Raw genomic sequence first — 27985 nt, 5'->3', positions numbered from 1 at the left:
TCATCTCTCGCAGCCGGCGCCCATCGTACTTGTCCATTGGTCTACACCCCCTCCTCCTCAATCTCCCGCAGCCTTCGCCCATCGTACTTGTCCACCTATCCACCCCCCCCCCCCTCCTCCTCATCTCTTGCAGCCTTCGCACATCACACTTGTCCACCTGTCCACACCTCCTCCTCCATCTCCCGCAGCCTTCGCCCATCGTACTTGTCCACCTGTCTACACCTCCCCCTCCTGATCTCTTGCAGCCTTCGCCCATCGTACTTGTCCACCTGTCTACACCTCCTCCTCCTCCATCTCCCGCAGCCTTCGCCCATCGTACTTGTCCACCTGTCTACACCTCCCCCTCCTCATCTCTTGCAGCCTTCGCCCATCGTACTTGTCCACCTGTCTACACCTCCTCCTTTATCTCCCGCAGCCTTCGCCCATCGTACTTGTCCACCTGTCTACACCTCCCCCTCATCTCTTGCAGCCTTCGCCCATCGTACTTGTCCACCTGTCTACACCTCCCCCTCCTCATCTCTTGCAGCCTTCGCCCATCGTTCTTGTCCACCTGTCTACACCTCCTCCTCCTCCATCTCCCGCAGCCTTCGCCCATCGTACTTGTCCACCTGTCTACACCTCCCCCTCCTCATCTCTTGCAGCCTTCGCCCATCGTACTTGTCCACCTGTCTACACCTCCCCCTCCTCATCTCTTGCAGCCTTCGCCCATCGTACTTGTCCACCTGTCTACACCTCCCCCTCCTCATCTCTTGCAGCCTTCGCCCATCGTACTTGTCCACCTGTCTACACCTCCCCCTCCTCATCTCTTGCAGCCTTCGCCCATCATACTTGTCCACCTGTCTACACCTCCTCCTCTATCTCCCGCAGCCGTCGCCCGTCGCACTTCAGCCTGATGTTGTGCTATTTGCTATTTTCAACTATATTTTAAAATACAGCGGTCCCTGGAGTTATGATTCTAGGGCAACTATTGGGGGTGGTAAACATTGTAAATAGAGATGTGACTCTACGGGGACTAGTTATTAATTCTGAATCTAGAAAATGTCAGCCCAAAATAGGAAAATGAAGATTACAGGCAGATCACTACACACATTGCAGGAAATGCTTCTGTATAAAAGGAAGCCAAACCTTGTGTCCTGAGGGCAGGAGCTGCTTCAGGAAGGCGATGTCTCCGACACCTGTATGTTATACGGCTCCAGGATGGACTTATACTAAGGCTGGATTCACATGTTCCGGGAGGTTGTCCGTTCACACGGACATTTTTACAGCCCATTGCTTTCTATTGGACTATTCAGACGTTCCGTGATTTCATGGATTCGTGATCCGTTCCGTTTAAAAATAGGACATGTCATAATTCTGAACGGAAGCACGGAATGGATTTCCCATAAAAATCAATGAGATCCATGTTTTTCACGGATGTACACGGATGTGATGTAATCAATGTAATTTAAAATGCTGTAAAAAAGATCCGTGAAAAAAACTGACACAGATGCAAAACGGATGAAAAACTGACTGTTTTGCACGGACAGAAAATCACTGAACGTGTGAATGTAGCCTAAGTATTCTATACACAATAGGACATGGTCATAAGACATTGAAAAGTATCAGATGTTATCACGACAATGCACATAACGGTGGGGTAGTAAGCCGCAAGCTAAAATATAAGATATTTATAAGTAACACTGGGCAGCCAAAGAATAGTCCTGCTGAATCTTAAGACTTGTTAATAGTAGAGATGAGCGTGACTGGAGCAGCTCGAGTTGGATCATTCAGCATATGATTACCAGCGGCTGAAGAAGTTGGATGCCGCCCTAGTGAGTCCTGGTGGGTACAGCCTATGGCCTGTGGCTGTATCCATGTTATCCAGGACTCCCTATGACTGTATACAACTTCTTCAGCCACCGGTAATCAAATGCCGAACAATCGGACTCCAGCTGCTCCAGTTGCGCTCATCTCCTTGCTGATGGTTTCCACATAGTGTATAGTTGGAGATCAGCGTTATGGTCTGATAGGTGTTGTAGTGTTTTCCACCAGTGATCAGGTGATTGGAAATCCAGCTCACCTGGTGGGACTAAAAAGCAATATAAACGTATAGTAAAATGTTTCAAAATATGTAACCATAATTCTTTGCCGGAATAATTCATCCTTAGTCTTATAGCGGACCCTCAGCAGTGATCCCCCTCCTCTCTTATAGCGGACCCTCGGCAGTGATCCCCCCCTCTCTTATAGTGGACCCTCGGCAGTGATCCCCCCCCCCCCCCCCCCCCCCCCCCCCCCCTCTCTTATAGCGGACCCTCAGCAGTGATCCCCTCCTCTGTTATTGCGGACCCTCGGCAGTGATCCCCCCTCTCTTATAGCGGACCCTCGGCAGTGATCCCCCTCCTCTCTTATAGCGGACCCTCGGCAGTGATCCCCCTCTCTCTTATAGCGGACCCTCGGCAGTGATCCCCCCTCTCTTATAGCGGACCCTCGGCAGTGATCCCCCTCTCTCTTATAGCGGACCCTCGGCAGTGATCCCCTCCTCTCTTATAGCGGACCCTCGGCAGTGATCCCCCTCTCTCTTATAGCGGACCCTCGGCAGTGATCCCCCTCCTCTCTTATAGTGGACCCTCGGCAGTGATCCCCTCCTCTCTTATAGCACACCCTCGGCAGTGACCCCCCCCCCCCCTCTCTTATAGCGGACCCTCGGCAGTGACCCCCCCCCCCCTCCTCTCTTATAGCGGACCCTCGGCAATGCTCCCCTCCTCTCTCCGCTTGTCCTGTACGTTGTGCGGAGGCGCACATTCTCTCGACACTCTTCCATCCATTTAGGTAAATGCGATCTCCCATCTTGCTGTACTTTACTCGTCTCCGTATAACTCATCTGGTCATAATGGGGGAAGCATTTAGCTCATCATGTCTTTGGATGCGGCGAGGAGTCACCCGCCAGCCCTGACAGCCTCTAATAGCTCTTCTCAGGTTTTCAGTCTGTCTCTGCTTTTCCCTCGATAGGAGCATTTATAATTATCTAATGGCATATATAATTTCCCCTATCCTGAGCTTACTTTGGCCTCGTGTCTGACTCCTTCATTACATGATAGGGGCGGCATTAGTCTGAGGGAGGCCGCTGGTAATTGCAATGCCTTCTCCTCGCTCCTGAGCGCAGGAAGTGGTTAACACATCCCTTTTCCCGCACTCTTCTCTGACGGTTACTGAAGGTTGCTGAAGTGCCACCGTCCATCTTTTTTATGGCCGGCACCTGGAGAGCGTGATTAACAGCTTCTCCGTGAGCCGAGCGTAATTTATTTATCAGAATATGGCGAGACAACAGGGGAAGCGGCCGTACAATGTGGCGTGAAGGTGGCTGAGCAGGCCACAGGCAGGTGCTCATGTCCCGGTCTGAACAGGGATAGGTGCCTAAGCGATGTTCCATGGAGCAGGGTAAGGCAACTTGTAGACACATCTTGGCATTGGAGAGAAGATGAAATGCTTTTAGATGACACATATAGAAGACCCAAGTCAATGGGGATGTGTTATAAGGAACGTTACGGCGGCTGAAGACCTTCCCACCATTCACAGTGGATGGGAAAGGGACATGTAACTGGTGCAACCCTAATGAATCCGCACAATAATTCCTAATAACCAGTGTGTGAAACTCTGTGAAACGCGTCGACCCTTTCAAGTACACTCAGGCTGTAAATAAATACAATGCAGTATTAATCATAGGAATTGATGTCCTTACACTAAGCATAGGGCTTTGCAGAGGCTGAATGGACTCTTTACACGTCCCCCGGAGCCTTTACCTTACAGCTCCCGGCATAGAGACCGTGCGTTAGAATTAGGAGCAGCTCACAGGGCTGCTTACGTCTTCCTCCCGTTTTCTTTAGTGTGTACAGTATCTTCTGTTGTCTTTCCTTCTCCACCTTTGGCGCCTTTCTTAGTTGTTTTGTCCCCATTAGCAGCTCATGCAGCCCGTTACTGGGGACTTAGATTAGCCGTAGAGATGAGCAAACAATGAAAGTTCCGGCTTACACAAACAATTGGCCTTTGAATCCAGCTGCGTGGAGAAGGTGGCTGCAGCCCAGTGACTGCCGGGAAGCATGGATATTATAGCTATGGCCTGTGTTCACTGGGCTGCATCCACCTTGTCTAGGCAGCATTCAGGTTTGTGCAAGCCTGTCCTTTCTGCAAGCCTGCTCATCTCTATTTAGCACTTTATAAGCCTTTCCCTCGTGTAGTGTATTAGTACTGTGTTGATATGACATCCATGATAATAGGATTGGGGAATCCCAAGAAGGTTTGAAGAATAGAGGAGCGTAATGTGGATGAAGAAAAGGGAGATTGTGATCCTGCTGTATAGTTCTAGTAACATCATATCTGGAATACTGTGACCAGTTCTGGAGACCTCACCTACATAGAGACTGTGATAAAATGGGTCCAAAGGAAGGGAGGACATGATGGAAACCTTTATATATGTTACAGGAGGAAGAAGGGAAAGGGAGGACATGATGGAAACCTTTTATATATGTTACAGGAGGAAGAAGGGAAAGGGGGACATGATGGAAACCTTTATATATGTTAGAAGGGGAAGAAGGGAAAGGGAGGACATGATGGAAACCTTTATATATGTTACAGGAGGAAGAAGGGAAAGGGAGGACATGATGGAAACCTTTATATATGTTACAGGGGGAAGAAGGGAAAGGGAGGACATCATGGAAACCTTTATATATGTTACAGGAGGAAGAAAGGAAAGGAGGGACATGATGGAAACCTTTATATATGTTACAGGAGGAAGAAGGGAAAGGGGGGACATGATGGAAACCTTTATATATGTTACAGGAGGAAGAAGGGAAAGGGAGGACATGATGGAAACCTTTATATATGTTACAGGAGGAAGAAGGGAAAGGAGGGGACATGATGGAAACCTTTATATATGTTACAGGAGGAAGAAGGGAAAGGAGGGACATGATGGAAACCTTTATATATGTTACAGGAGGAAGAAGGGAAAGGGAGAACATGATGGAAACATTTATATATGTTACAGGAGGAAGAAGGGAAAGGAGGGACATGATGGAAACCTTTATATATGTTACAGGAGGAAGAAGGGAAAGGGAGGACATGATGGAAACCTTTTATATATGTTACAGGAGGAAGAAGGGAAAGGGGGACATGATGGAAACCTTTATATATGTTAGAAGGGGAAGAAGGGAAAGGGGGGACATGATGGAAACCTTTATATATGTTACAGGAGGAAGAAGGGAAAGGGAGGACATGATGGAAACCTTTATATATGTTACAGGAGGAAGAAGGGAAAGGGGGACATGATGGAAACCTTTATACATGTTAGAAGGGGAAGAAGGGAAAGGGAGGACATGATGGAAACCTTTATACATGTTAGAAGGGGAAGAAGGGAAAGGGAGGACAGGATGGAAACCTTTATAATGAACTATCCGCTTCAGTACAGGACCCATCGGGCCGGATTGTTCCTCTCCGTACTCTCTTCTCGCTGATATACTTGTGTAGTTAGAGAGCGGCACAACAACAAGCCGAGGCCGGGACTGTGTTGTATCTAATGGCGCATTACTAATGACTGGCTGTACTTCCTCCCGTCTCCGGTTAAATTGCTGTTCTTTACTTGTCGTGTGCTCCGCTCATTATCCGCCGCGATCACAAGCTCATTTTCATACATTTTGCCACAATTTTCGTGCAATCGTAGCTGAAGGTGTTTTTGTTGTTCCGTTACTGTAAATGTTATTGATGCCGGTGCGGAGTATACAGCGAGCCGCAGCTGAGCGGTGGGAAGTGTCTGACATATCTTCTCGTATCCCTCTAAGAGGCTGCACACCAGACATCACGACCATGTCCTAGCCGCCGCATCCTCCCAGGACATGTAATGCCCAGTCTCTGACCATATGATACAGCATGGCATGCTACTGCCCACATGTGTCCGTCAGTCACATGACATCATTTCAAGGCACTGACCATGGAGTTTAGCCACCTTAGGCCGGGTTCCTTTTGCAATGCTTTTTAAAAAAATCTGTTTTATGCAAAAAAAAAAAAAAAAAAAATTTTAAAAAGTCTGCATGTGTGTGCATCTGTTTTGATTGTTTTTCCGTTGACTTCCATTATAAGAAAAAAGAACAGATCAAAACGCAAACTTTATTCCTTCACAAGCGTGGTCGACCACATTTTTTTTGTACGCTAAAAAAAATGCTGCTTGATCTTTTTTTTTTTATATATATAATGGAAGTTGATTGAAAATGGATCAAAATGTATGCACACATACCTATATCGTTTTTCACCCGTTTTTTGCATAAAATAGATTGAAAACACAAATGGCAAAAATGGGAAACTACCAGAATGTAGTGGTCACATACAATAATCCATATAGGATGGCTTCACCTGTAAAGACTTGGGATCATGGGACATCCGGTCCCTTTCTTATTTATTTCCTAATTCTACGTTGTTGTTTTTTTGTTTGTTTTTCTTCTTTATGGTCACTTAAAGGAGAAGTCCGGCCATTTTTAAAATCCAGCAGGAGAGTATGAACTTGCCTCTCCCTGTGCCCACAGTGAGCGGAGGGACCGGCCTCACGACCTCCACTGACAGGCATTTTTCCCTGGAGTTGGGATGTCCCAGCTGCTGGACTGCTAATCAGTGTCCCGTGCCATTGGCCATTCCGTCAGCCTGGTAATGATGTGTCAGCACAAGAGATCCAGGTGTCCAGCGGGGGTCCCCAGGCCGCTCCCACCCCTCACTGAGGGCACAGAGAGTGGTAAGTTCCTACTCCTAATCAAATTCCCCCTGCGCCTACCAGCTGCCGATTTTAAAAATGGCCGGACTTCTTTTAAAGTTTTTATATGTCCGGGTGTAAATGTTCAAACTCCAACCGATCAGGAGCCGGAGAAGTGTATCATGTTCTACTTCAGGTCTATGACCAGGACAGACTCATTATGACTAGAGATGAGCGTAAGTGGAGCATGCTGGGGTCGGCATTTGATGAGTGGTGGGTGAAGAAGTGCGATGCAGCCTTAGCCACCTGTGCTCTCCCCCTGTAGTATATTGCCCCCTGTGGGCTCCTCCCCAGTAGTATATAGCCCCTCTGTGCGCTCTCCCCCTGTAGTATATAGCCCCCCTGTGTGCTCTCCCCCTGTAGTATATAGCCCCCCTGTGCGCTCTCCCCCTGTAGTATATAAGCCCCCCTGTGTGCTTTCCCCCAGTAGTATATAAGCCCCCCTGTGTGCTCTCCCCTTGTAGTATATAGCCCCCCTGTGTGCTCTCCCCCTGTAGTATATAGCCCCCCTGTGCGCTCTCCCCCTGTAGTATTTAGCCCCCCTGTAGTATATAGCCCCCCTGTGTGCTCTCCCCCTGTAGTATATAGCCCCCCTGTAGTATATAGCCCCCCTGTGCACTCTCCCCTTGTAGTATATAGCCCCCCTGTGCGCTCTCCCCTTGTAGTATATAGCCCCCCTGTGCGCTCTCCCCCTGTAGTATATAGCCTCCACGGTCCGGGTTCGGAACATGGTCCGCCAGTTGAGGACCCCTGGTCTATTGTAACCATTTCCCCATCAGGTCTTAATCAGAGCCCCCTTCACTGAGTAAACACGACTTCAAGAGGTTTATGGGATGATCTCTGTGGAGATTGATTACCTAGGCTGCATTGACACGTTCCGTGTTCCACATGGACGTGGAAGGCCTGTAACGGACTCTCCCCCGCCCAGGCAGCATCTGTCATAAGATGCTGGGAGCGGGGGAACTGTACTGATATGCACCGCGCTGTAATGAATCTGCCACACGGCTCTGTCACTGCAGTGCGGGCATATCTGTACAGTTCCCCCGCTCCCAGCATCTTATCACAGATGCTGCCCGGGCGGGGAGAGTCCGTCACAGGCCTTACAGGAACACGGGATGTGTGAATGCAGCCTTAGGCTGGGTTCACATCGTGCGTTTTTGCAACTTTTTTTTGTTTTCACCAGTTTTGTGCGAAAAAACATACATTTGTGTGCATCCGTTTTTCCATTGACTTGTTGGTCGACCAAAAAATGGATGTGTTTTGATCCCTTTTTTTATCATGGAAGTTCTCCGCTTTTTCAGCAGTTTTTTTTTTTTTTTTTTTGCATAAAACACAGAGTGCAAAAACGCAGTGTGAACCCGGCCTTACCATCACATTCTTCTTACGGCATCAGACACTTTCTGTGGCCTGAATTGCTGAGAGTTGTAGTTTCCCGGCAGCCGGAGAGCTCCAGGTTACAGGCCGTTGCTGGAGAGTAATGGGCGGTGGCCTGCGCTTGTTCTATCACTGTATAGAATGTACTGTATTAATAGTTAATAACCACAATGGCGTTAAGAAGTTGCTACATTGGAGTTTGGATTATACCCTTGAATAGATGAAGCTTTTAGCGGGTGGAGAATGGCGTCTGATGAACGCCACCTACATAATTGAGCAGCTCCTGGCCTGGTTAATGCTCTGCTGTTCTTATAGTCCCGGTTTATCTACTAACAAGTGGCCGTATTATTATATCTGCACGGATGGCGACTATGTTACTTAGATACAAGATTACACGGTACATGTGCATAAACATTGGTCTGGCACCCACAGGGAGGGTCGGATTATTCCGGCTGTTATTATAAACCCATTTTGGGGATTTTGATGTGAATATATGCTTAAAAAACTTACGTTATGCTAAATTCGTGTCTGAGGCTTCCCGTGTCCCGCTGAGGCTGTTACCCCAATGTCCAGTCCCCGCGGATGAGTATTTCCCGATCTCTCCTCTACATAAGAGTGCCCACTCACCTGTCTCTGGATCAGTACTGCAGCCAGTGATTGGTGGAGCGGGCACTTCTCCAGATGTCAGCATGACGTGGGGAGCAGCAGCGGCAGGTGACTATCACTGTTTTTTCTTATCAGCCCAGTCTGGTAACCATTAAAGGGGTTTTCCACTCAGGTAAAATACATGTTCATGTAAATCATCCCCCCCTCCTGGAGACTAACAATTCCTTCCATACTTGTTATTATCTATTCAGTCTCCTTCACCCAGTTCTCAGCTGCTGCTTTCTGCTGAAGACGCAAAAATCTGTGTGAGCTTTTCTCTCTGTCTCCCCCTCCTCCCCCCTCCCTTCTAAAACACCTGATGTAAGTACATGTAACTGTTGTCCCTGGCAGGCTGTATCTGCACACTCTGAGGTCGGGAGGGTTAATCACAGTGAGGTCATCATCAGCTTGACCTGAGATTAACCCTCCCAGTCTCACAGAGTGCAGAGACTTGAACTCTGAAGGGAGAGTGAGACGGAGAGAACAGCTGCTGCACAGATTTCTGTGTGTTTGACAGAAAGCAGCAGCTCAGAACTGGAGGAAGGAGACAGAACTCTGCTCTCCTCTCACATGGCGGAGATACAAAGAACTCTGCTCCTCTCACATGGCGGAGATACACAGAACTCTGCTCCTCTCACATGGCGGAGATACACAGAACTCTGCTCTCCTCTCACATGGCGGAGATACACAGAACTCTGCGCTCCTCTCACGTTACGGTATATGGCAGTCTGTAGTCTGCTGACTGATGCAACACGAGGAAACGTAAATCCTCCTATGGCAGCTCTCCCGCTGATACAGAGAACAATAAAAGCCGCCGTGACTGAGCAGCGGTATAAACCAGACTGGTGGGTTTGGATGAGTTGTTGAGCCTGGATTGCATCGGCAGTATAACTGTCTGCTCGCGCTTTACTAGCTCTTTAAGCAGTAGTCGGATTTATGTAGCGGCACATCTCCGCAGCTTCCAAGGTGCCGGTAATTAGTCGCCAGTGCTGGATTTGCGCACTGTGCTTTTGTTTCTGTTACCAGCCGGTCCTGGATCTGGTGGTTCCGGCCTGAGCGGCGGCCTCTCTCTACACGTTGCTGGATTTGCGCGCTGTGCTTTGTTCCTGTTACCGCCCGGTTCTGGGTCTGGTGGTTCCGGTCTGAGTGACTGCGTCTCTCTACACGTTGCTGGATTTGCGCACTGTGCTTTTGTGTTTGTTACAGCCGGTCCTGGGTCTGGTGGGTTCGGCCTGAGCGGCGGCGTCTCTCTACACGGGTTTGCTGTGCCGGATGCTGCAAACCAGGAGGCAAGTCCAAAAAAGGACCGCGCCACCGGCATCCCCGCGCCGTCGCTGATTCATTAACCTGACTGTCCATTCGCTTTTCGGGGCCCAGATCCCCAGCAGGGGTCAGGGATCAGGTTATATGTATAGTGGAGTGTAGGGGGGTCAGGTTATATGTATAGTGGTGTGTAGGGGGATCAGGATATATGTATAGTGGTGTGAAGGGGGATCAGGTTATATATATAGTGGTCTGTAGGGGGGTCAGGTTATATGTATAGTGGAGTGTAGGGGGGTCAGGTTATATGTATAGTGGAGTGTAGGGGGGTCAGGTTATATGTCTAGTGGTGTGTAGGGGGATCAGGTTATATGTATAGTGGTGTGTAGGGGGATCAGGTTATATGTATAGTGGTGTGTAGGGGGATCAGGTTATATGTATAGTGGTGTGTAGGGGGATCAGGATATATGTATAGTGGTGTGACGGGGATCAGGTTATATATATAGTGGTCTGTAGGGGGGTCAGGTTATATGTATAGTGGTGTGTAGGGGGATCAGGTTATATGTATAGTGGTGTGTAGGGGGATCAGGTTATATGTATAGTGGTGTGTAGGGGGATCAGGTTATATGTATAGTGGTGTGTAGGGGGATCAGGTTATATGTATAGTGGTGTGTAGGGGGATCAGGTTCTATGTATAGTGGTGTGTAGGGGGATCAGGTTCTATGTATAGTGGTGTGTAGGGGGATCAGGTTCTATGTATAGTGGTGTGTAGGGGGATCAGGTTATATGTATAGTGGTGTGTAGGGGGATCAGGTTATATGTATAGTGGTGTGTAGGGGGATCAGGTTATATGTATAGTGGTGTGTAGGGGGATCAGGTTATATGTATAGTGGTGTGTAGGGGGATCAGGTTATATGTATAGTGGTGTGTAGGGGGATCAGGTTATATGTATAGTGGTGTGTAGGGGGATCAGGATATATGTATAGTGGTGTGACGGGGATCAGGTTATATATATAGTGGTGTGTAGGGGGATCAGGTTATATGTATAGTGGTGTGACGGGGATCAGGTTATATATATAGTGGTGTGTAGGGGGATCAGGTTATATATATATATATATAGTGGTGTGTAGGGGGATCAGGTTATATGTATAGTGGTGTGTAGGGGGGTCAGGTTATATGTATAGTGGAGTGTAGGGGGGTCAGGTTATATGTATAGTGGTGTGTAGGGGGATCAGGTTATATGTATAGTGGTGTGTAGGGGGATCAGGTTATATGTCTAGTGGTGTGTAGGGGGATCAGGATATATGTATAGTGGTGTGACGGGGATCAGGTTATATATATAGTGGTGTGTAGGGGGATCAGGATATATGTATAGTGGTGTGAAGGGGGATCAGGTTATATATATAGTGGTCTGTAGGGGGATCAGGTTATATGTATAGTGGAGTGTAGGGGGGTCAGGTTATATGTATAGTGGAGTGTAGGGGGATCAGGTTATATGTATAGTGGAGTGTAGGGGGATCAGGTTATATGTATAGTGGTGTGTAGGGGGATCAGGTTATATGTATAGTGGTGTGTAGGGGGATCAGGTTATATGTATAGTGGTGTGTAGGGGGATCAGGTTATATGTATAGTGGTGTGTAGGGGGATCAGGTTATATATATATATATATATATATATATATATATATATATATATATATATATATAGTGGTGTGTAGGGGGATCAGGTTATATATATATAGTGGTGTGTAGGGGGATCAGGTTAGGGACGGGGCGAGTATAAGGGGCCGAGGTTGCAAAGAGAACGCTGCAAAGAGATGAAAGAGCGAGTATATAATCTGTATTATAGTGTGTGTATGTATGCATATATATAATCTGTATTATAGTGTGTATGTATGTATGTATATAATCTGTATTAGAGTATATATGTATCTGTATTAGTGTGTGTATGTATGTATATCATCTGCATACAGTGTGAAGGAAGGAATAGAGTTATCAGAGACTACCTGTAATATTACTAGAGAGGAGCGCAGCTGGAGTCTGAACATTCGGCATCTGATTGCCGGTGGCTGAAGTAGTTGGATGCCGCCCTAGAGAGTCCAGCCATAGGCTGTGTCCATGTTTCCTGGAATCCCTAGGGCTTCCTCCAACTTCAGCCACCAGTAAGCAATGCCGGCCGTTTGGACTCCAGCTGCTTTCTGATTACGGATGACATCATGAGACAGTGATGGCGACAATACAGACTAACCCCCCGTCCCATCTCTAGTGCAGTTTCCATGGCTGATTTTGCTGGTGGGTCATGTTTATGTCATGTGACCTAGTTACATTGGATCCTATCCCGTCATCTGATTAAGCCGCCCTCAGTGTGATGGAAATCGGAGGAAACGTATGAAGATCTGGTGGCGGTAAAGCTTCTTCCCCCGCTGTGTCTGGAGTGTTACGCTGACTCCCAATACTAAGGCCCCTATTACACCAACAGATTATCTGGCAGGTTTTTCCAGCCAAAGCCAGGAATGGATGTGAGGGGAGGAGAACTCTGTCTTTTTGGTGTAATAGGGCGGTAAAGCTTCCTGTCGTATAGGTGGAGCCCCTCCAGGTGCAGATCGCGCTCACCGACTGAAGAGGGGAATAAAATCTGTTTGGATTTGCGCTTCTTTAGTGCGGCTCTGTGCAGCACGGAGGGGGAGCACGCCGGAGAAGGAAAAGTCATTACACACTCAGCTGCTGCAGGATTTCTCCTCTCCAGCTTTTTCCATTGACAGGTTGGGGGCTTTAACTCCATCTCTGCCGGAAGCTACAGAGGTAGCAGAGCCGAGTCTGAGCTGTGAGGGTTCTGCATCATTGGGGCACAGGGAAGACTGGGAATTAAAGGAACAGTCTAATGCTTTCCCTGGAATGCTCCGACCCATAGGCAACCCAAACAAAATTAGAGGTTAAGCCACGCCCCTTTGTCAAGCCTCACCCACTATTTGCTCCCTATTTCAAAATGGTACAAATCGGCAGGATATGAAGCCCTGGATTCTCTCCTCGCTCCCCCTCCCATCCCTCAGTCAGCTCCAAGATGTGCCCCGAACAGGGATGGGAGGAGGTGATACGGCCCTAAGAGGATCAGGAGCTCCAGAACGCCTCCCTGACACTGTGCAGAGGAAAATAAAAGCTGCCTCCTTCTACGTCCTGGAAGAACAGACAGATGTATGAAAGGTACCATGTGCCTCCTTGTCTGAACGGCATCTAACAGTGTCAGCTGGCGCAGCAGATTGACAGCCGACACAATGGAATGGCAGCTGACGCCACACTATGATAATGGTCGGACATTACTACTCCTGCAGTCTGCACTAGAAGTGTAGCTTCAGACGGACGCGGGGCGGGGGGGGTCGTCTTCATAGAGAAGACCAGCAAAGGGGAGACCAGGGTATTATTTGCCTCTGCTACATAGACTCCACTATGCTGGGGGATGTGTATCACTAGAAAGGCTCCGGATATACAGCGGTTAAATGCGGAATCCTTCCTGTAGATAGCGGCTGCCAAACCGTCCAGGAGAGCGGCCAGTGTGTAATGAGAAATGGAAAGGTCGTTCCATGTTCTGCCTCCTTAACCCCGGAGAAGCTTCACTCTGCGCCGCTGTCTGTAGTCAGGGACGGTCGCTGCTGGAGTTACAGCTCGCATATTGATCACATATTGATTCCGCTTCATTTATTAGCAGGAAGTCGTTGATGATCTGGTAATATCCGCCATGATGGGGAGTTTATATATAAATGGCCGGGACCCCGAGTCCTGTTATATTACACGTCCACACTGTACTATAGCCCAGATAACTGCAGGGACAGAAGGAGGTGACACCTAGTCAGGTGCAGAATCCATGAGTTTTTAAAGAAGCACTCCAGCAAAAATCGTTTTCTTTCAAATCAACTGGTGTCAGAAACTTTATATACATTTGTAATTTACGTCTTTAGAAAAATCTCCAGTTTTCCATTACTTATCAGCTGCTGTATGTCCTGCAGCAAGTGGTGTATTCTTTCCATGCTCTCTGCTGCCACCTCTGTCCATGTCAGACTGGAGAGAATACACCACTTCCTGCAGGACATACAGTAGCTGATAAGTACTGGAAGACTGAAGATTTTTATATAGAATATAAATGGCAAATTACAGATCTGTATAACTTTGTGACACCATTTGATTTGCTGGAGTACCCCTTTAATACCGGATAATGTGCGGGGTTCACTTATTTTTCCTTTATATGGGGTTGGTGGGATAGCGTGGTGACTACCAGATGCATATTAGTCGTCACTGAATCTTTCCTTGTATTTTTTTTTTCTTTTAAATGAAAATGTTCTTTTTCTCTTGGAGAATTGATGTGTTGTAGAACTCATTTTCCGGAGCCTGTGATGTCGTAAAAATCCCGCACTCTGAACGATCAAAAGTCGTCTGAACACGGCGAGAGGCTGCGGCAGCTTCAGGGCTGCTCACACTGGGATAGTTGGAGTAATAATGGCTCCTGCCTCGGGCGTCTCTCATTTCTAAGCTGTCAGGGCGGAGCCGCGCTGTGAACCGCATGTGGGAGATCGGAGAAGAAGAGAGATTTGTACCGCTGTGCGCACGTGAGGTGTATGGCCGGATGCAGGCATGGAGGCTGCGTTCAGCACACGGGCAGCAGGTGAATTAGCTGGCAGACGGGTTTCTCTGCTCCGGTGCTGAGTGACTTGGCAGCATGTCAGTATCTGAACAGCGGAGGATGCTTTGGGCAGGATCGCTGCTTAATGACTTACACGTTTGCAGAGAATTCGGCTCAAGGTAAACAAGTGGTTGATGAAAGACGCCTTCAAGTCCCGGAGAAGTATATAATGTGTGACGTTCAATGAACAAGATCCTATTCTTACCGATCACGGCGGCAATTACTTGTAGTTTCTACATTTGCTTTGACAAAGCCACATAATGGCAAATTGTAGGTTGTGTTAGAATTTTATGTTTAGTTTTTTATATAATTGTCATAAAGCGACTGCAGTGCTGGTAACCTGGCACGTAGCTGACAATATGCCTGGTAACACGCTGACAACCTGCCCCAACAGTATAGTCATCAATTCTATTACTACCTCAGCAGGGAGACCTGTGTATATACTGTATAGGTATATAGGTTCCGTATTTGTTATACCTGCTTGGTGTGAATAGACAAGTGCAGGGTAATACTCACCTGTACAGTATAAGTCATATACTGTACAGGTGAGTATTACCCTGGACTTGTCTATTCACAATACATAAGTCATATGTATTGTGGACAGACACGTGCAGACTAATACCTATACAGTATAAGTCATGTGTATTGTGTACAGACCTCTGCAGGGTAATACTCACCTGTACAGCATAAGTCATATGGTGTGTGTGTGTATATATATATATATATATATATATATATATATATATATATATATATATATATATATATATACACTTTATTGAATTTTATAAAAATAGCCAACAATTACAATATGACATTAACATCAAATCTTCCTAATGGAAATAAATCCCATTCCCTTAAGAATCTTCTTTACCACTAAAACCATGGACCAGTATAGAAGACCTGTTGTTCCCATGGAGTCATCTCCACGGGGCACCCGATAACATTCTCGGGAGAACTCGCCACGATCTCCACACCGCCTTCCTCTAACTACTAATAGCTACATTCACTAGACCCGCGTAGGGGAACACCCCCACCCTTGCGAGATCCGTCCCACGGCCCGGGCCCCGCCAGACCTTCAACCATCAAATATAAGTAAATAAATATCATCCAGAATTATATAAATTAACTTAGTAATATGGATCTCAACTCCCGGCGACTCTGAGACAGATCCAGCCCCAGCATCCCTACACAACCAATCAACAACCATACTCAACAGCGATATAATAACCTGTGTCGATCACACACCTTCACCAGATGAGTATTCAACCTCAGGTCTGCACAACGAGTCCAATAATAGTCTAGCACGAAGCCTCCCGAGACTCGCAGGAGAAGTCTTGTACTGGCTCAATCTCCCCGGTAGCCAGCCGGACTAGTGTTATGCCCCGCTCTGCCACCTCGGATGAGCAAATTCCATACACTTCATATCCAAGGGATGTATCTAGGTGGGACACAGCAACGGTCGCCAGATAGGAGAGGACACCCCTCCATTCTCATACATATAGCCATATACATGTCCTATCTATCCAAACCAGGCCTGACCCCGGCGACAGCCCTCACCCGAGCGGGCGCCAGCACCCCCCACGCAAGGAAAACCCAACACTATACCCATAACAATATAACCAGACTCAGGTGCCCCGCGCGTACTCCACCGGTCACAAATATATCAAATAAACCCTCTTTCAACAAACAGTGTTATTTCTATAATACAAACAATGTCATCATCTCGGGTCAAAAAAAAACCCCACAGTAAATAGTATAACTGTCCATGGTCTATAGCAATAACTCCATCCACACTTCCTCCCCATCCCTCCCACCCCCAATAAGAAAAGAGAAACTGAAAAAAAGAGAGAAAAGGGGAAAAAAAAAATACATTGTTGCCTTCCCTTTCCCCTATCCCCTCACTTCCCCTCTCCCTCCCCCCCATCGTTGACCCATTGGCCATTTCCCCCAAATCTTCTTAACCCTTAGGCAACCCTGGAGGTACCCGTACGTCCAGGGCCACCTCACCACGTTCAGAGCGGGGGCGCGCGGCGGCCGTGCTCTGAACCGCCGCGGTCCCTGGTGCCGCTCGTAGCCCGTGACCGCAGGTATTAGCCACCGTGCCCGCTAATACAGTAATCTGATGCAGCTGTCAATGTTGACAGCTGCATCCGATTACCGAATGCAGCCGTTCCCTGGTGTCTAGTGGGGAGGATCCCGGAGGAGCAATCCACACATCTTACCCCTTTCGGGGTCAGCGCCGTAATGGCGCTGATCCCGGCTCAGCACTCGATTGCTTCCGGCTGAGAGATCAGTGCACTTATACTAGAAGTCCCCCAGGGGGAATAACCCTGACCCCAGGGGGGGGAATAACCCTGACCCCAGGAGGAGGGGGGGGGGGGGGGAATAACCCTGACCCCGGGGGGGGGGGGGGGGGGGGGAATAACCCTGACCCCAGGGGGGCTTCTAGTATAAGTGTAAAAGTTAAAATAAAAGTGTTCTCATAAGTAAAAAGCCCCCTCCCCTAATAAGTCTGAATCACCCCCCTTTTCCCATGTTAAAAATAAAAATAAACAAATAAATAAATAAACATGTTTGGTATCGCTGCGTGCGTAATTGCCCGAACTATTAATTAATCACATTCCTGATCTCGCACGGTAAACGTCGTAAGCGCAAAAAAATCCCAAAGTGCAAAATTGCGCATTTTTGGTCGCATCAGATCCAGAAAAAAATTGTAATAAAAAGCGATGAAAAAGTCGCATATGCGACTAACATTGCAATATTGTTGTTGTTTTTGCTTTTATATAATCCATTGCTATTACATGGTTTACAGCTTTTTTTCCACATATTAATTTCTGGGAGCGACGTCTTAATCCATAGCCTCAGAATACAATTCCTGGCAATGAAAAGGGTTCTAGCAAGCCTTATCTTTATATATGAAGAACAATTTAGATCTACAACAATACCCAGTATAAAGAGTAGCGGATCCGGCTGTATTGTAAGCTTTGTAATTTTTTCTAGATCTTGTGTTATCTCATCCCAATATCTGAAGAGTTTAGGGCATCTCCATAACATGTGAATTAGATCTCCTTTCGCCCTTTGACATCTATTACACCTATCTGAGGGAGTATAATATGCTCTATATAATATAAACAATTGCGACACATTATGATACGTATTGTGGACAGACACGTGCAGGGTAATACTCACCTGTACAGTATAAGTCATATGTATTGTGGTCAGACATATGCAGGCTAATACCTGTGCAGTATAAGGCCTCATTCACACATTTAGTGATTTTTCAGGTCCACTATTTTTACTACGTGATCCATGAAATATGGTCCATAATTGCATCCGTATCCGCATCAGCAAAAAAAGTTGAACTGGTAAAAAAAAAAAAAGTTAAGTAGTTTGCTTAGATTTCAGTTGTGTTTTTCACAGACATCACTCAATGTGACGTCCACTGGAAACACTGATCCCAAAGGCTTCTATTGGTAATCCGTATCATAATCCGTACTAGGTCATCTCCTGTTTTTTTGTGCTACAGATCGCGGATCCGCAACAACACGGACTGTGTTAATAGTAGCCCAATAAGAAGAGGGACCTTTTTGACGGTCTATGCTATCATGCCTGACCAACCCATTCCTGGACAGCCCGGGCAGGTTTATGTACTACTCAGTGAAGGTGGCCGAGCACTGGACATTGCTGCCCTCTATCCTCAGCTGTCCCACAGGCCTTAAATGGAGTGGTAGTCAAATATGTGTATGCTGGTAGATATACGAAGGAGCACTCACCCGGGGTATGCAGCGTAACTTGTCTTTATTGAGTCCACATAAAGCAGGGAGGTAGGGAGGTTAGGTGCAGGCGCGTCCTGGGACGGCCGTTTCGGGGACACCCCCCCTTTGTCGACCAGGTGTCAAATGTGTGTACTAGCGCTTTCGGACAGGCTCTTTAGGAGCTTTGTTTTCGGTATTGTTAGGGGTCTCCGCAGTCTGCTCCCCTGTCGGCTCACCTGTGTTTGGTGATTTTGACCATCAAAATGTCCCAGAAAAAGTGCAAAACCTTGGCCCCTTACTCTGCTGATCGGTGGGGGTACTATCATTACTATGTAAGTGTTCTCTGGACTGACAAACCTTTGTGGCTTTTTATGAATACGTCTGACCAGGGCAGCATGCCTTCATGGCTGTATTTCTTATATGAAGATATATCAGATGGTCGCTGAGGCCTTCACCCTGATGTAGTAGTGTACCTGATGGAATGGGAAGACCTATACCCCCAGTATCAGGATGGTCCAATAGCATCAGGCGTCTTATTAACATACATTATTGTAGGTACCAATCACACGGATCAGGCTGTCCTCCCTTCCATCTTGGGACTGAAAGGGCTTCCTTAGTAGGTTGTTTGTGCAGATCTTCACATCAGATCCTTCCCTTTACTTAAAGGGAACCATTCACCCCGTGGCCCCCGGCAGAAACTGACATACAGTGACATAAAGGTCAATATACTTACCACATCGCTCCCGGTCCCGTCCCGGATCCCGTTGTTGACACGGAGAAATCGCCAATTCTTCTTCTCCCGTCCATTATGGTAATGAGCTGAGATGAGTCCAACGTCCAAAGGAAACGACGGACGAGTCCAACTTATTAATGAGGTCCTCTTCTCGTCGCCGCCCATCCACGCCTCCTGGAACTTGATTGATGTTTTCAGTCTTCAGTCTTCTGACGAATTCACGCGCAGGCACCATTGCGATGGTCTCGTCACCTCTTCTGCGCCTGCTCGGTAAACAGGATACGTGTTGGAGCCAATCGGCGCACGCGCAGTAAACAGTGAAGCTGCGGAGCGGCCTCAATTGTGAACTACGCATGCGCCGAAAACGACTGTCGCGGCACCTGCGCGGGATTCGGCGAGAAGAAAGAAGACTAGGAGGAAGAGGACCCGTCGTCAATCAAGTGTCTGAGGCGGGTAGAAGGCTTGACTTTGGACCCGGCGGCGCTCATTACCATAATGGGCGCGAGAAGAAGAATCGTCGATTTCTCCGTGTCAACAATGGGATCCGGGACGGGACCGGGAGCGATGTGGTAAGTATATTGACCTTTATGTCCCTATATGTCAGTTTCTGCCGGGGGCCACAGGGTGAATGGTTCCCTTTAAGCCTGTAATAGGTGTATGGTTTCTTCAGAGATGGACCCTCGTCTTTGGGTGTTGTGTGCCATCTCAGAGGTTGTTGGTGGTGGTAGTAGGTTCTCTAACATTTACAAAGAGTCTGTAATCCGTTATATCAAGGTCCTTTCTACACATAAGGAATATATCATCTATGTACCTTGTCCAGAATACAGGCAGGCTATGGGCCTTCAGATTGTCCATTTTTGCTTCCCAAACCTGAAGCAAGTTATCATAACTGGGGGGTGTAGAGGATAACTCCATCGTGGGCCCCTGAACTGACAGATCTCATCATCACAAAGCATAGATGTTAAAATGTACTTTATTAGCTCAAGTGCTCATTCAGTCTCCATGTCCGTTCTCTCTCTCCAGAGGTCTGTCGATGGGCTCACCCATTCACAGTCAGCACTTAGTTATATTACACTGGATTCTGGATAAGCAATAGATTTGTTTTTTGGTAAAATCTGCCAATAAACTGTCCCCTATAACCGTGTGGCGGTGTGCCGAGCTGCGTCCTCCCGTCCAGGAGATCACACTCCTCTTTTCCTTTCGTGTCATTGTAATGGAAAGCTGAAATGTTGATTCAATAAATGTCTCTGGGGATCTGTATAATCCCGCTTTACACCGGCGTCTTCCGCCAGCAGATTGCCATAAAATAAACTGTCAAACTCAACATTTTAAGAAAATGAAATCCCTGTTCTTTGGGATGTAAAGCACACGAGGCAATTTCAGCCCGACTCCAGATAATATAACCGTGTTTACTCTTCTGGCTGAGTGTGAGATTAATACCGCGCCTCTCTATAGGTCTATGAATTACAAGAACACCAAAGAACAAACCGCATTTTCTTAATGTTGGCGCTCGGCATGGAAAATGCTAAATGAGGGATAGAATGGCGAGAGAAAGTCTTTCTTCTTAAGGTTATCTAAATACTGCTGCTTGTAATCGTACATTGTCTGTGTAAGGAGGAAATCTGAGGCTGCTGAGATATCTTATTCCTAGCTTTGGGCACCGAGGCATGTGGGAGCTTGTAAGTCACTAAAACCTGGACCGTCACTACTTAAAGGGGAACCTATCATTAGGGAGTGCCCAGAAGCCCGGCCTGCCCCATCACCCTATACACACAGCGGAAGAGATTGGTCAATCCAGGCTGGTGGGGTGGGAAAAAGCTGCCGGGGCCATAACTTGTGGTTCACGCTGTGTGAAAGCAATGACCGATTTCTTTTAGGAAGTTTATTGCGTAATTTGTTGGCATTAACAGCGTAACGTTTACGACTGTTCAGAGAAACCTTAAAGGGGGTTATTAAGCCTTAGAAAAAACATGGTGGCTTTCTTCCAGAATCGGTACTCTTGTGTCCTCAGGTGGGTGTGGGGTTACATTGAAGTGAAAGGAGGTGAATTTTAATACCACACACGAGCACAGGGGTGGCGCTGTTTTTGCAAGAAAGAAGCTGTGCTTCTTCGAATCCTGGAGAATCCCTTTAATGGCTTGGACCAGTTTTGTAGAATGTGGTTTACCCCTTTAAGTGACCTTGGTTCAGGACTCAGAAGATCTTCCCTCCTACAGCTGTGATCACGGATACTTTTTTTTATGGTTAGGCAAGAGTTCCCAGCCTACAGGATTAGGGAATCTGTGAAACAAATATTATTATAAATGATATTATTACTACTACTACGGTGTTACATAAGATTACGATTGGTGAATTGTCTGTCAGTAATAACCAAGGGAAGAAGCTCCTTTCTGTTTATTTCTTTAATAAAAATAATCAAAGGAAAACTATATAATCCGGGCAGGCGAGGCCTATTCAGTGATTGGAACATATATGTATTTATTTTTTTTGTCCAACACAAGGGATGAGACCTATATGTGAAAGATATTATCAGGTGGCTTGTTTCCCTGTGGACTTGTGGTGTTTCCTCTTTCATTTCCAGGGTTCTTGTCTCTGTAACACGTCCGATCCTTCCAGAACGATCCTCTTAGCAGTAAAGTTTGGCCGCTGTCACTGTAGCGTTTTCCCAGCAGATTAAATGCACGATGTATATTTAGATGTTTTGGAATCTATAGCTGAGTGCATAGAAGTGGCATCAGGATAGGAACCAGTCTGGCATACAAAGTAGCATCGCCGGCTAATGCAGAGTGCAGGAGCCAAGTGAGCACCATCATATCTGGATGCCGCGCCGCGCAGGATACAGCGGCCCCCTTTGCCATTTGTTCTCTCTTCGGCTATATTCTGAGCAGTAATAGCTTTGCTCTTTTGCTCGATTGCTATAATATATAGGCAGCTATTTTTGTTACTAGAGAATTCACCCAACTATGTAAGAATACCTCGTGTCAGAAGCAATTGGCGGTTCCGGAGTTCTGACTCTTGAGAGATTTCCCTGGAATAAACATAAAGCGGCGGGAGAAGTGCGGCCCCCCGCGGCTCCTCCTTTCACTCATTTGTCATTGTATTTGTTTAAACGCCTAGAAACCTTTTTTTTATTTTTCCGTTCGGCGCTCGTGGCTTGGCTTGTAACACACAAGGTCTTCGCCCACCGCTATGACATCATATCATTATATCATGTAATTACATTCGTAGCCGCACTCCAGCATCTGTGTTCACATTAGGGCGAATTACAAAACCCTTCACAATAGAGCGCATTATTCTCTCACAATGAACCGCAGTTCGCTCTTTGATTTCCAGCCATGAATTACGCAGGGCACACGTCCTCGGCAGCTAAGTGGTTAAGTGCTGCACCTCCTACCATATTGCATTTGAGTGCGGGCGCATAACCTCTTAATTGCCTCCCAGTGATTCAGTCCATTAATATAGTTGGCCTCACTTTTATATTTACCTTTTATTAGCGCTTTAGTCTCTGCGTTCGGTTTTATTTACAAGGCCGCAGCGATCACTTCATCTGTATGCCTTTTTACAACCTACCATCTGATGTATCAGAAAATTACTCGGACAATGGAAACAGTAATCTGTCACAATGAGAAGCGTGCCAGGGCTCCTGAACAACCCTCATCGGCTGGCAGGAGGGAGTCGGAGCTCTTACACACCACACAGCTGCTGATATACACTTAATATACCAGGTCCGATCAGATTGGGAGGCAGTGGAGTCTATTCTCCTCCATTTTTATGTTTTTTTTACATACCTTTTTTTGTCTTGGTGCAATGGTTTATTCAGAAATATTGGAAATGTCCTGTCTGATGGACATGTCCCTGAATGCCCAAAACTAAGCAAAACGCTTTGTTTGATGAACACTCCGCTCATCAAGTCGGGTGGCTGTCAGCGCTGCTTCACACCCTGTCGCTCCTCCCAGGATGGCGGGATAAGTTGGATCCAATCCTGGAAAACTTCTCCATCTTGGATCGATCTTTTGTCCCGGGGTGGAGCAGCACTGAAAGGCTGCGGGCTTGATGAGCAGAGGCGTTGATCAGACAAAGCGCTTTGCTTCGTTGAGATCAGGGATTCGCTTATCTCTACCCGAAACATAGGACACATTATAGTCCCGTATCATCCTAGGAGACCTTGGAGCCCCCTACACAACTTTTTTGGGTAATTGAGACACTTTATAACACTTTTAAAAAAAAATTTTTTTTTTAGACCAAATCCTCAGCAAAATCTGGTTTGTACAGTCTGGATTCCGTCCGGACTCGGGAGAGGTCTAGCCAAGCAGTGTGAGCATTTCCTTATTTATGGGAATTATTACTAAGGGTCCCAGGAACTGGTCACAAAACCTCAAGGTCTAGAAAAACATCTATAGGGAGCTACAGCCCTGTCTATATGTCCTCTTAAGGCAAATCCATCATTGATCTCAGGGAGACCAGCTGAAGACGACACTAGTGGTTCCTGTGGTCTTACTAGAGCCGCCCTTTTTTTAGGTTTTCTGTATATACAGATTTGCTAATATTGCAAAAAAAAAGGTGCAGTGGCCATACCCTTCCTTCAGAAAAGATAAGAGACTGTACCCCCCCCCCCCCCCCGCCTCCTGGGCCGGCATTGGCACCAGGCACCTCTGCTCAGCCAATCACTGGTTGTAGGTGTGACCCACCAGAGTGAGTGACTGGCTGAGCTGCAGTGTATTGGCCCCATCCCAGGGAGTGAGGGAGGTGCCCTTTAATGTTACTGAAGTCTATTGAAATGTCCTACTTATTGTTGGGTTCTTCTGGATTTATTATTTTGAAGGTGAAACAATAGAATCATCCCTTTACGGAGCATTTCTGAAGACGTTTGCTGTGATCCTTCTCCGCACCGTCCAGAACTCCCTCTCCTCTGTCATCTTTTACATACAGCTTAATAGAAACCCTTCTCACGATTACCTCCAAGCTTCCATCGACCAACAGGACTTGTTTTTTTTTCTTTCCGTATTCTCCCATTATGGAGTCGTTGGGTTTGCGGGACGTTGTTTCCTTTATGATCGTAGAAAGATCAAACCACAAAGAGGGTAAAAGATTTGTGTTTAGATCAGTGCTGTGTAATACAAGGAAGACAGAGGGAATGCTGGGAGTTTTGCTTCCGCTTGTCGTTTGTTATTGGACCTGAGAAGAAATAACTGGGATTCATTTAATGGAGAAAGCGAAACCTTTCCCATGTGTGGTGATCGGTGAGTGACCGGCGGCGGCTGGAGTGTAATGAATCTGTCTTGTGTGATGGGAGACGAGCAATGTCCTTGGTTTGTGGATGGGATTTTCGGCCTGGTGGCGGAGATGTGGCCTTTGCCCTTGTACATTTCTGTCCATGTGTTTCTGGCATTGCCTGTATTACTGTAATGTATGCACAGTGTGATAAACCTGCTTATTGTTGGCCAGCCATTGAAGTAAATGCTAGTTTATATAACACCCTAGCTGGGGATGCATTAGTGTTAGTGTGCAAGACCAAGGCACAACTCTCCAAGTATGTTTGGGGGAGGGGGGTACTAATGTGCATCCTTTCCTATCTACCCTTATGGGGGCTATAAACGGGTGCAGACCTCCACTCCTCAAAAAACACAGGTGGTCTCAGACGAAGCCCCTCCAAGATCCAACTCTGTGAGTAAAATACTCAATTTATTAACACAACATAATTCAGCGTACAGCACGGCGCGTTTCCAGGTCACTCTGGCATCTTCCATAGGTGCAAGGACCAGACCGGCCTGGAAAGATGTTGTGCTGTACATTGATTTATTTTATTCCGTTAATACATTTTGACTGTTCTACTCATGGACCATCTTGGAGTGGCTGCATCTGAGACACCTGAGTTTTTGTGGAGTGGAGGTCCGCATATGAACGGGATTGTAACTCTGGATCCTCATAGATGTATGCTGGAAGATACAAATGTGCTTTAAAATCTATTGGAACTTTTTTCCATTGCAGTGGAGCAGATGTACTATTCCACAACTGTAATTTTTTATCTCCTAAATTTAGATAACTTTGACATGTTTTGTATTTTATACTTCTATGATGTGTTTATAGACCCTTTTAGACACCTCTTTTCCACCCCATTCATCAATGGGAATGATGGTTTGCGGTGCAGAACCTTACACTAGAATCTGGGCATTAATGACGCCAGCTAGTTGGTGCTGTAAGTATAGATGACATTATCTAAAATGGCGCCAAAGTTATCAACAGGAATGGTATCGCGAAGCAGATTGGGAAACCCATCATGGCAATCACTAGCATCATAGCACAGAGAATATGAGGACTGTAGAGCCGCGTCTTGTGTTCTCCTAATGAAGATTTATTCCTCTTCTCCCGGACAATCCCTTAAATATTTAATTTCACATCCTGATTTCCACTCTCCTGTGTACCACCACAGTCACAGCAGAAGACTTGTTCTGTAAGACTTGTTGATGTTTTTTTTCCCTGCTTCCCCAGTAGCGTCCAGATAGTGAAGATTGCAGAATAAGAAGCTTCTTTAGGGCAAAGACCCCAAAAATAGATGAGTTACTAAAATAGTCAACATTCATATATAAACCAAACTCTTCTTTCTCTTACAGGAGTCCAACGTTCTTATTGCTGCTAACAGCCAGGGCACAATCAAGGTGAGTCTCACGTGACGTAAAGTCATTACCTTTTTGTGTAGGTAACTAGATGTCAGATATTTATCCCTCGGACTGTATGAATATCTGTCGTCATCATGACACATAATGCCAGTGCTGCCCATTTACTACCTAGATGATGCCATTTACCTGTGTGGCCTCCAATGAGGCTGATCCACCTGACATAGGCAAGTTATTTATTACAGTGTACTCCCATGATCTCCTATTATAAGTGCTGCAGTGTACTCTCACTGCCTCCTATTATACATATTTCAGCCACTTGTGAAAGTCCTCTAGAGAATAAAATGTATTGGAAATAAACATCCATAGAGAGGCAAAGATATGGGGGTCACAATTTTGCACTACATGTGTATAATAATTTTTTTTTTGTGACTGTGTACCGGCATATAGCCGCCCCCAAACTGTCGGTCCTGCGTTGTAGTCCTCCAGTTCGGGTGTTGGTCTTTCTCCTGGTGCCGGTGTTTTGAAGAAAGACTACTTCATTGCTGCGGCTGGGTGAGGAGGCCAATTTTGAGTCGCCCAGACCGTCCGTGCCCTAGGCCTATGGCACTTTTCTTCCCCCTCCCTTCACTTTCAGCACACCCCTGAGCTGGATGGAGGAGGGGAGAGGCCCCACAAGCCTAGGGCATGGACGCTTTAGGCCACACCAGATTCACTCCCCACCCCACCACAGCAATAAAAGTTTTTCTTCAAAATACCGGCACCAGGAGAAAGGCCAATCCCTGAACAGCGTAAGGACCTCTACAACACGGTACTGGCAGTTTGGGGGCGGCTATATGCCGGTACAGAGTCACTTCTCCACCAATCGGCTGTTGTGCATAGATGTGACTTGATGTGGATGGGAGCTGCACGCAGGATCCTGCGGCCGCCACTATGCTGTGAACACAACCATCTGCTTCCAGCATTGTACGTTGTCTGGAGTCCCTGATCAGCAAGGGCACCCAGCGTCAGACATTGATTATCCTGTGAATCGGCCATCAGTGTTAGACGCTCAGATAGATGCCCTTTAAAAGAGACACAAACAATCCCTCATATGGCTGTCGTTGAAAAAAGCAAATGTTACAGATCTCTGGAGACGAGGAAGGAAAACGGATCAGGAAGGGGTTAATGAGACGTACCCCTAGGGCGCACTGTCTCCTCTTTTATACATCGGTGTATTAGCGGCACATAGCCGCCAGCCAGACTGCCCAACTGTAAATTTCTATTGGATATTTCAGCTGTCGCTGGCAGGATGACCTATCGCTACCAGATTGATCTCATTAGGAGTAGACACACACTATAGGTTTATTACGTCTTTCAGTAGATTTCTTTACAACCAGTAACGCTATTCCTTTCATCTTCTGTTCAGGTACTGGAGCTGGTATGAAAGATGGCCGCCTAGCTGACAGGTGAAGAGGTCTTCAGTCTCTCTTGTTCTAGGGCAGGATCTCCACCTGCAGACAACTCTAAAACTCTTCCTGATGGAGACTCTCAGAGCATTAGGTCTCATCACTTCTGGACCCTCCTGAGACTTTTCAATGTGGAGGTCAGGAGCGGGAGCGAGCATAAATGGACTGGACAATGTACGGCGCCCTCCCCGGGCGCTCACCGAGTCTCCTGCCCTCATAACTGTGTACTTTTTCTCTTCTGGTGCTGCTTTACACCTTAGTAATTGGGGGGGCTGTATGCTGTTGCTTTGTGCAGTTCCTGCCAACACTGAGGACATAACCTGAGAGGTAGAGAGAGGCTTCATTTTTATCATAGGGGAAGCTATTAAAACAGATCACGCAAAAAAAAAGTCCCAAAAACCTAAAAATAAAGATTTAAATATTTCTAATGAGACAATGTGGTGTGAATGTATTGTTATTCCTTCTGTCTGTTCCCGTACGTGTATAATAGGCAGCGGCCGCAAGAAGCCCTGGTTATAACTGTTGCAGGTAGGTTTATATACTGTATACTTTTACTGCTACTTTCCAGTTACAACTTGTGTTCTTAAACCTGACCATGGAGCAATGGATGACGGAGCCTAATGTGATGGATCCCCTGTTCATGTGGACGCCTGGGTGTGTGCATCACCTTAGTCCGATTTGCTGAATGAGCGAATGCTTATCTGCTAGATAGG

The 27985-nt window shown here is 46.8% G+C and overlaps 1 protein-coding gene across 1 annotated transcript in view; it reads left to right on the top strand.

The window, feature by feature from the left end:
• The window catches only part of COP1 (COP1 E3 ubiquitin ligase), a 130467-nt gene extending 102759 nt beyond the window's left edge, over positions 1 to 27708 (top strand). Inside the window, exons 19-20 of the mRNA XM_069981703.1 lie at positions 25822 to 25866; positions 27233 to 27708. Of these exons, the coding sequence (XP_069837804.1) occupies positions 25822 to 25866; positions 27233 to 27250 (63 nt within the window). The 3' untranslated portion in view covers positions 27251 to 27708. The remainder of the gene's footprint in view (positions 1 to 25821; positions 25867 to 27232) is intronic.
• The last annotated feature ends 277 nt before the right edge of the window (positions 27709 to 27985 follow it).

This window comes from Dendropsophus ebraccatus, chromosome 8 (assembly GCF_027789765.1).
Source record: "Dendropsophus ebraccatus isolate aDenEbr1 chromosome 8, aDenEbr1.pat, whole genome shotgun sequence".
In the NCBI taxonomy this organism is placed as follows: Eukaryota; Metazoa; Chordata; class Amphibia; order Anura; family Hylidae; genus Dendropsophus; species Dendropsophus ebraccatus.
This window is presented reverse-complemented; position numbering and strand designations above follow the sequence as displayed.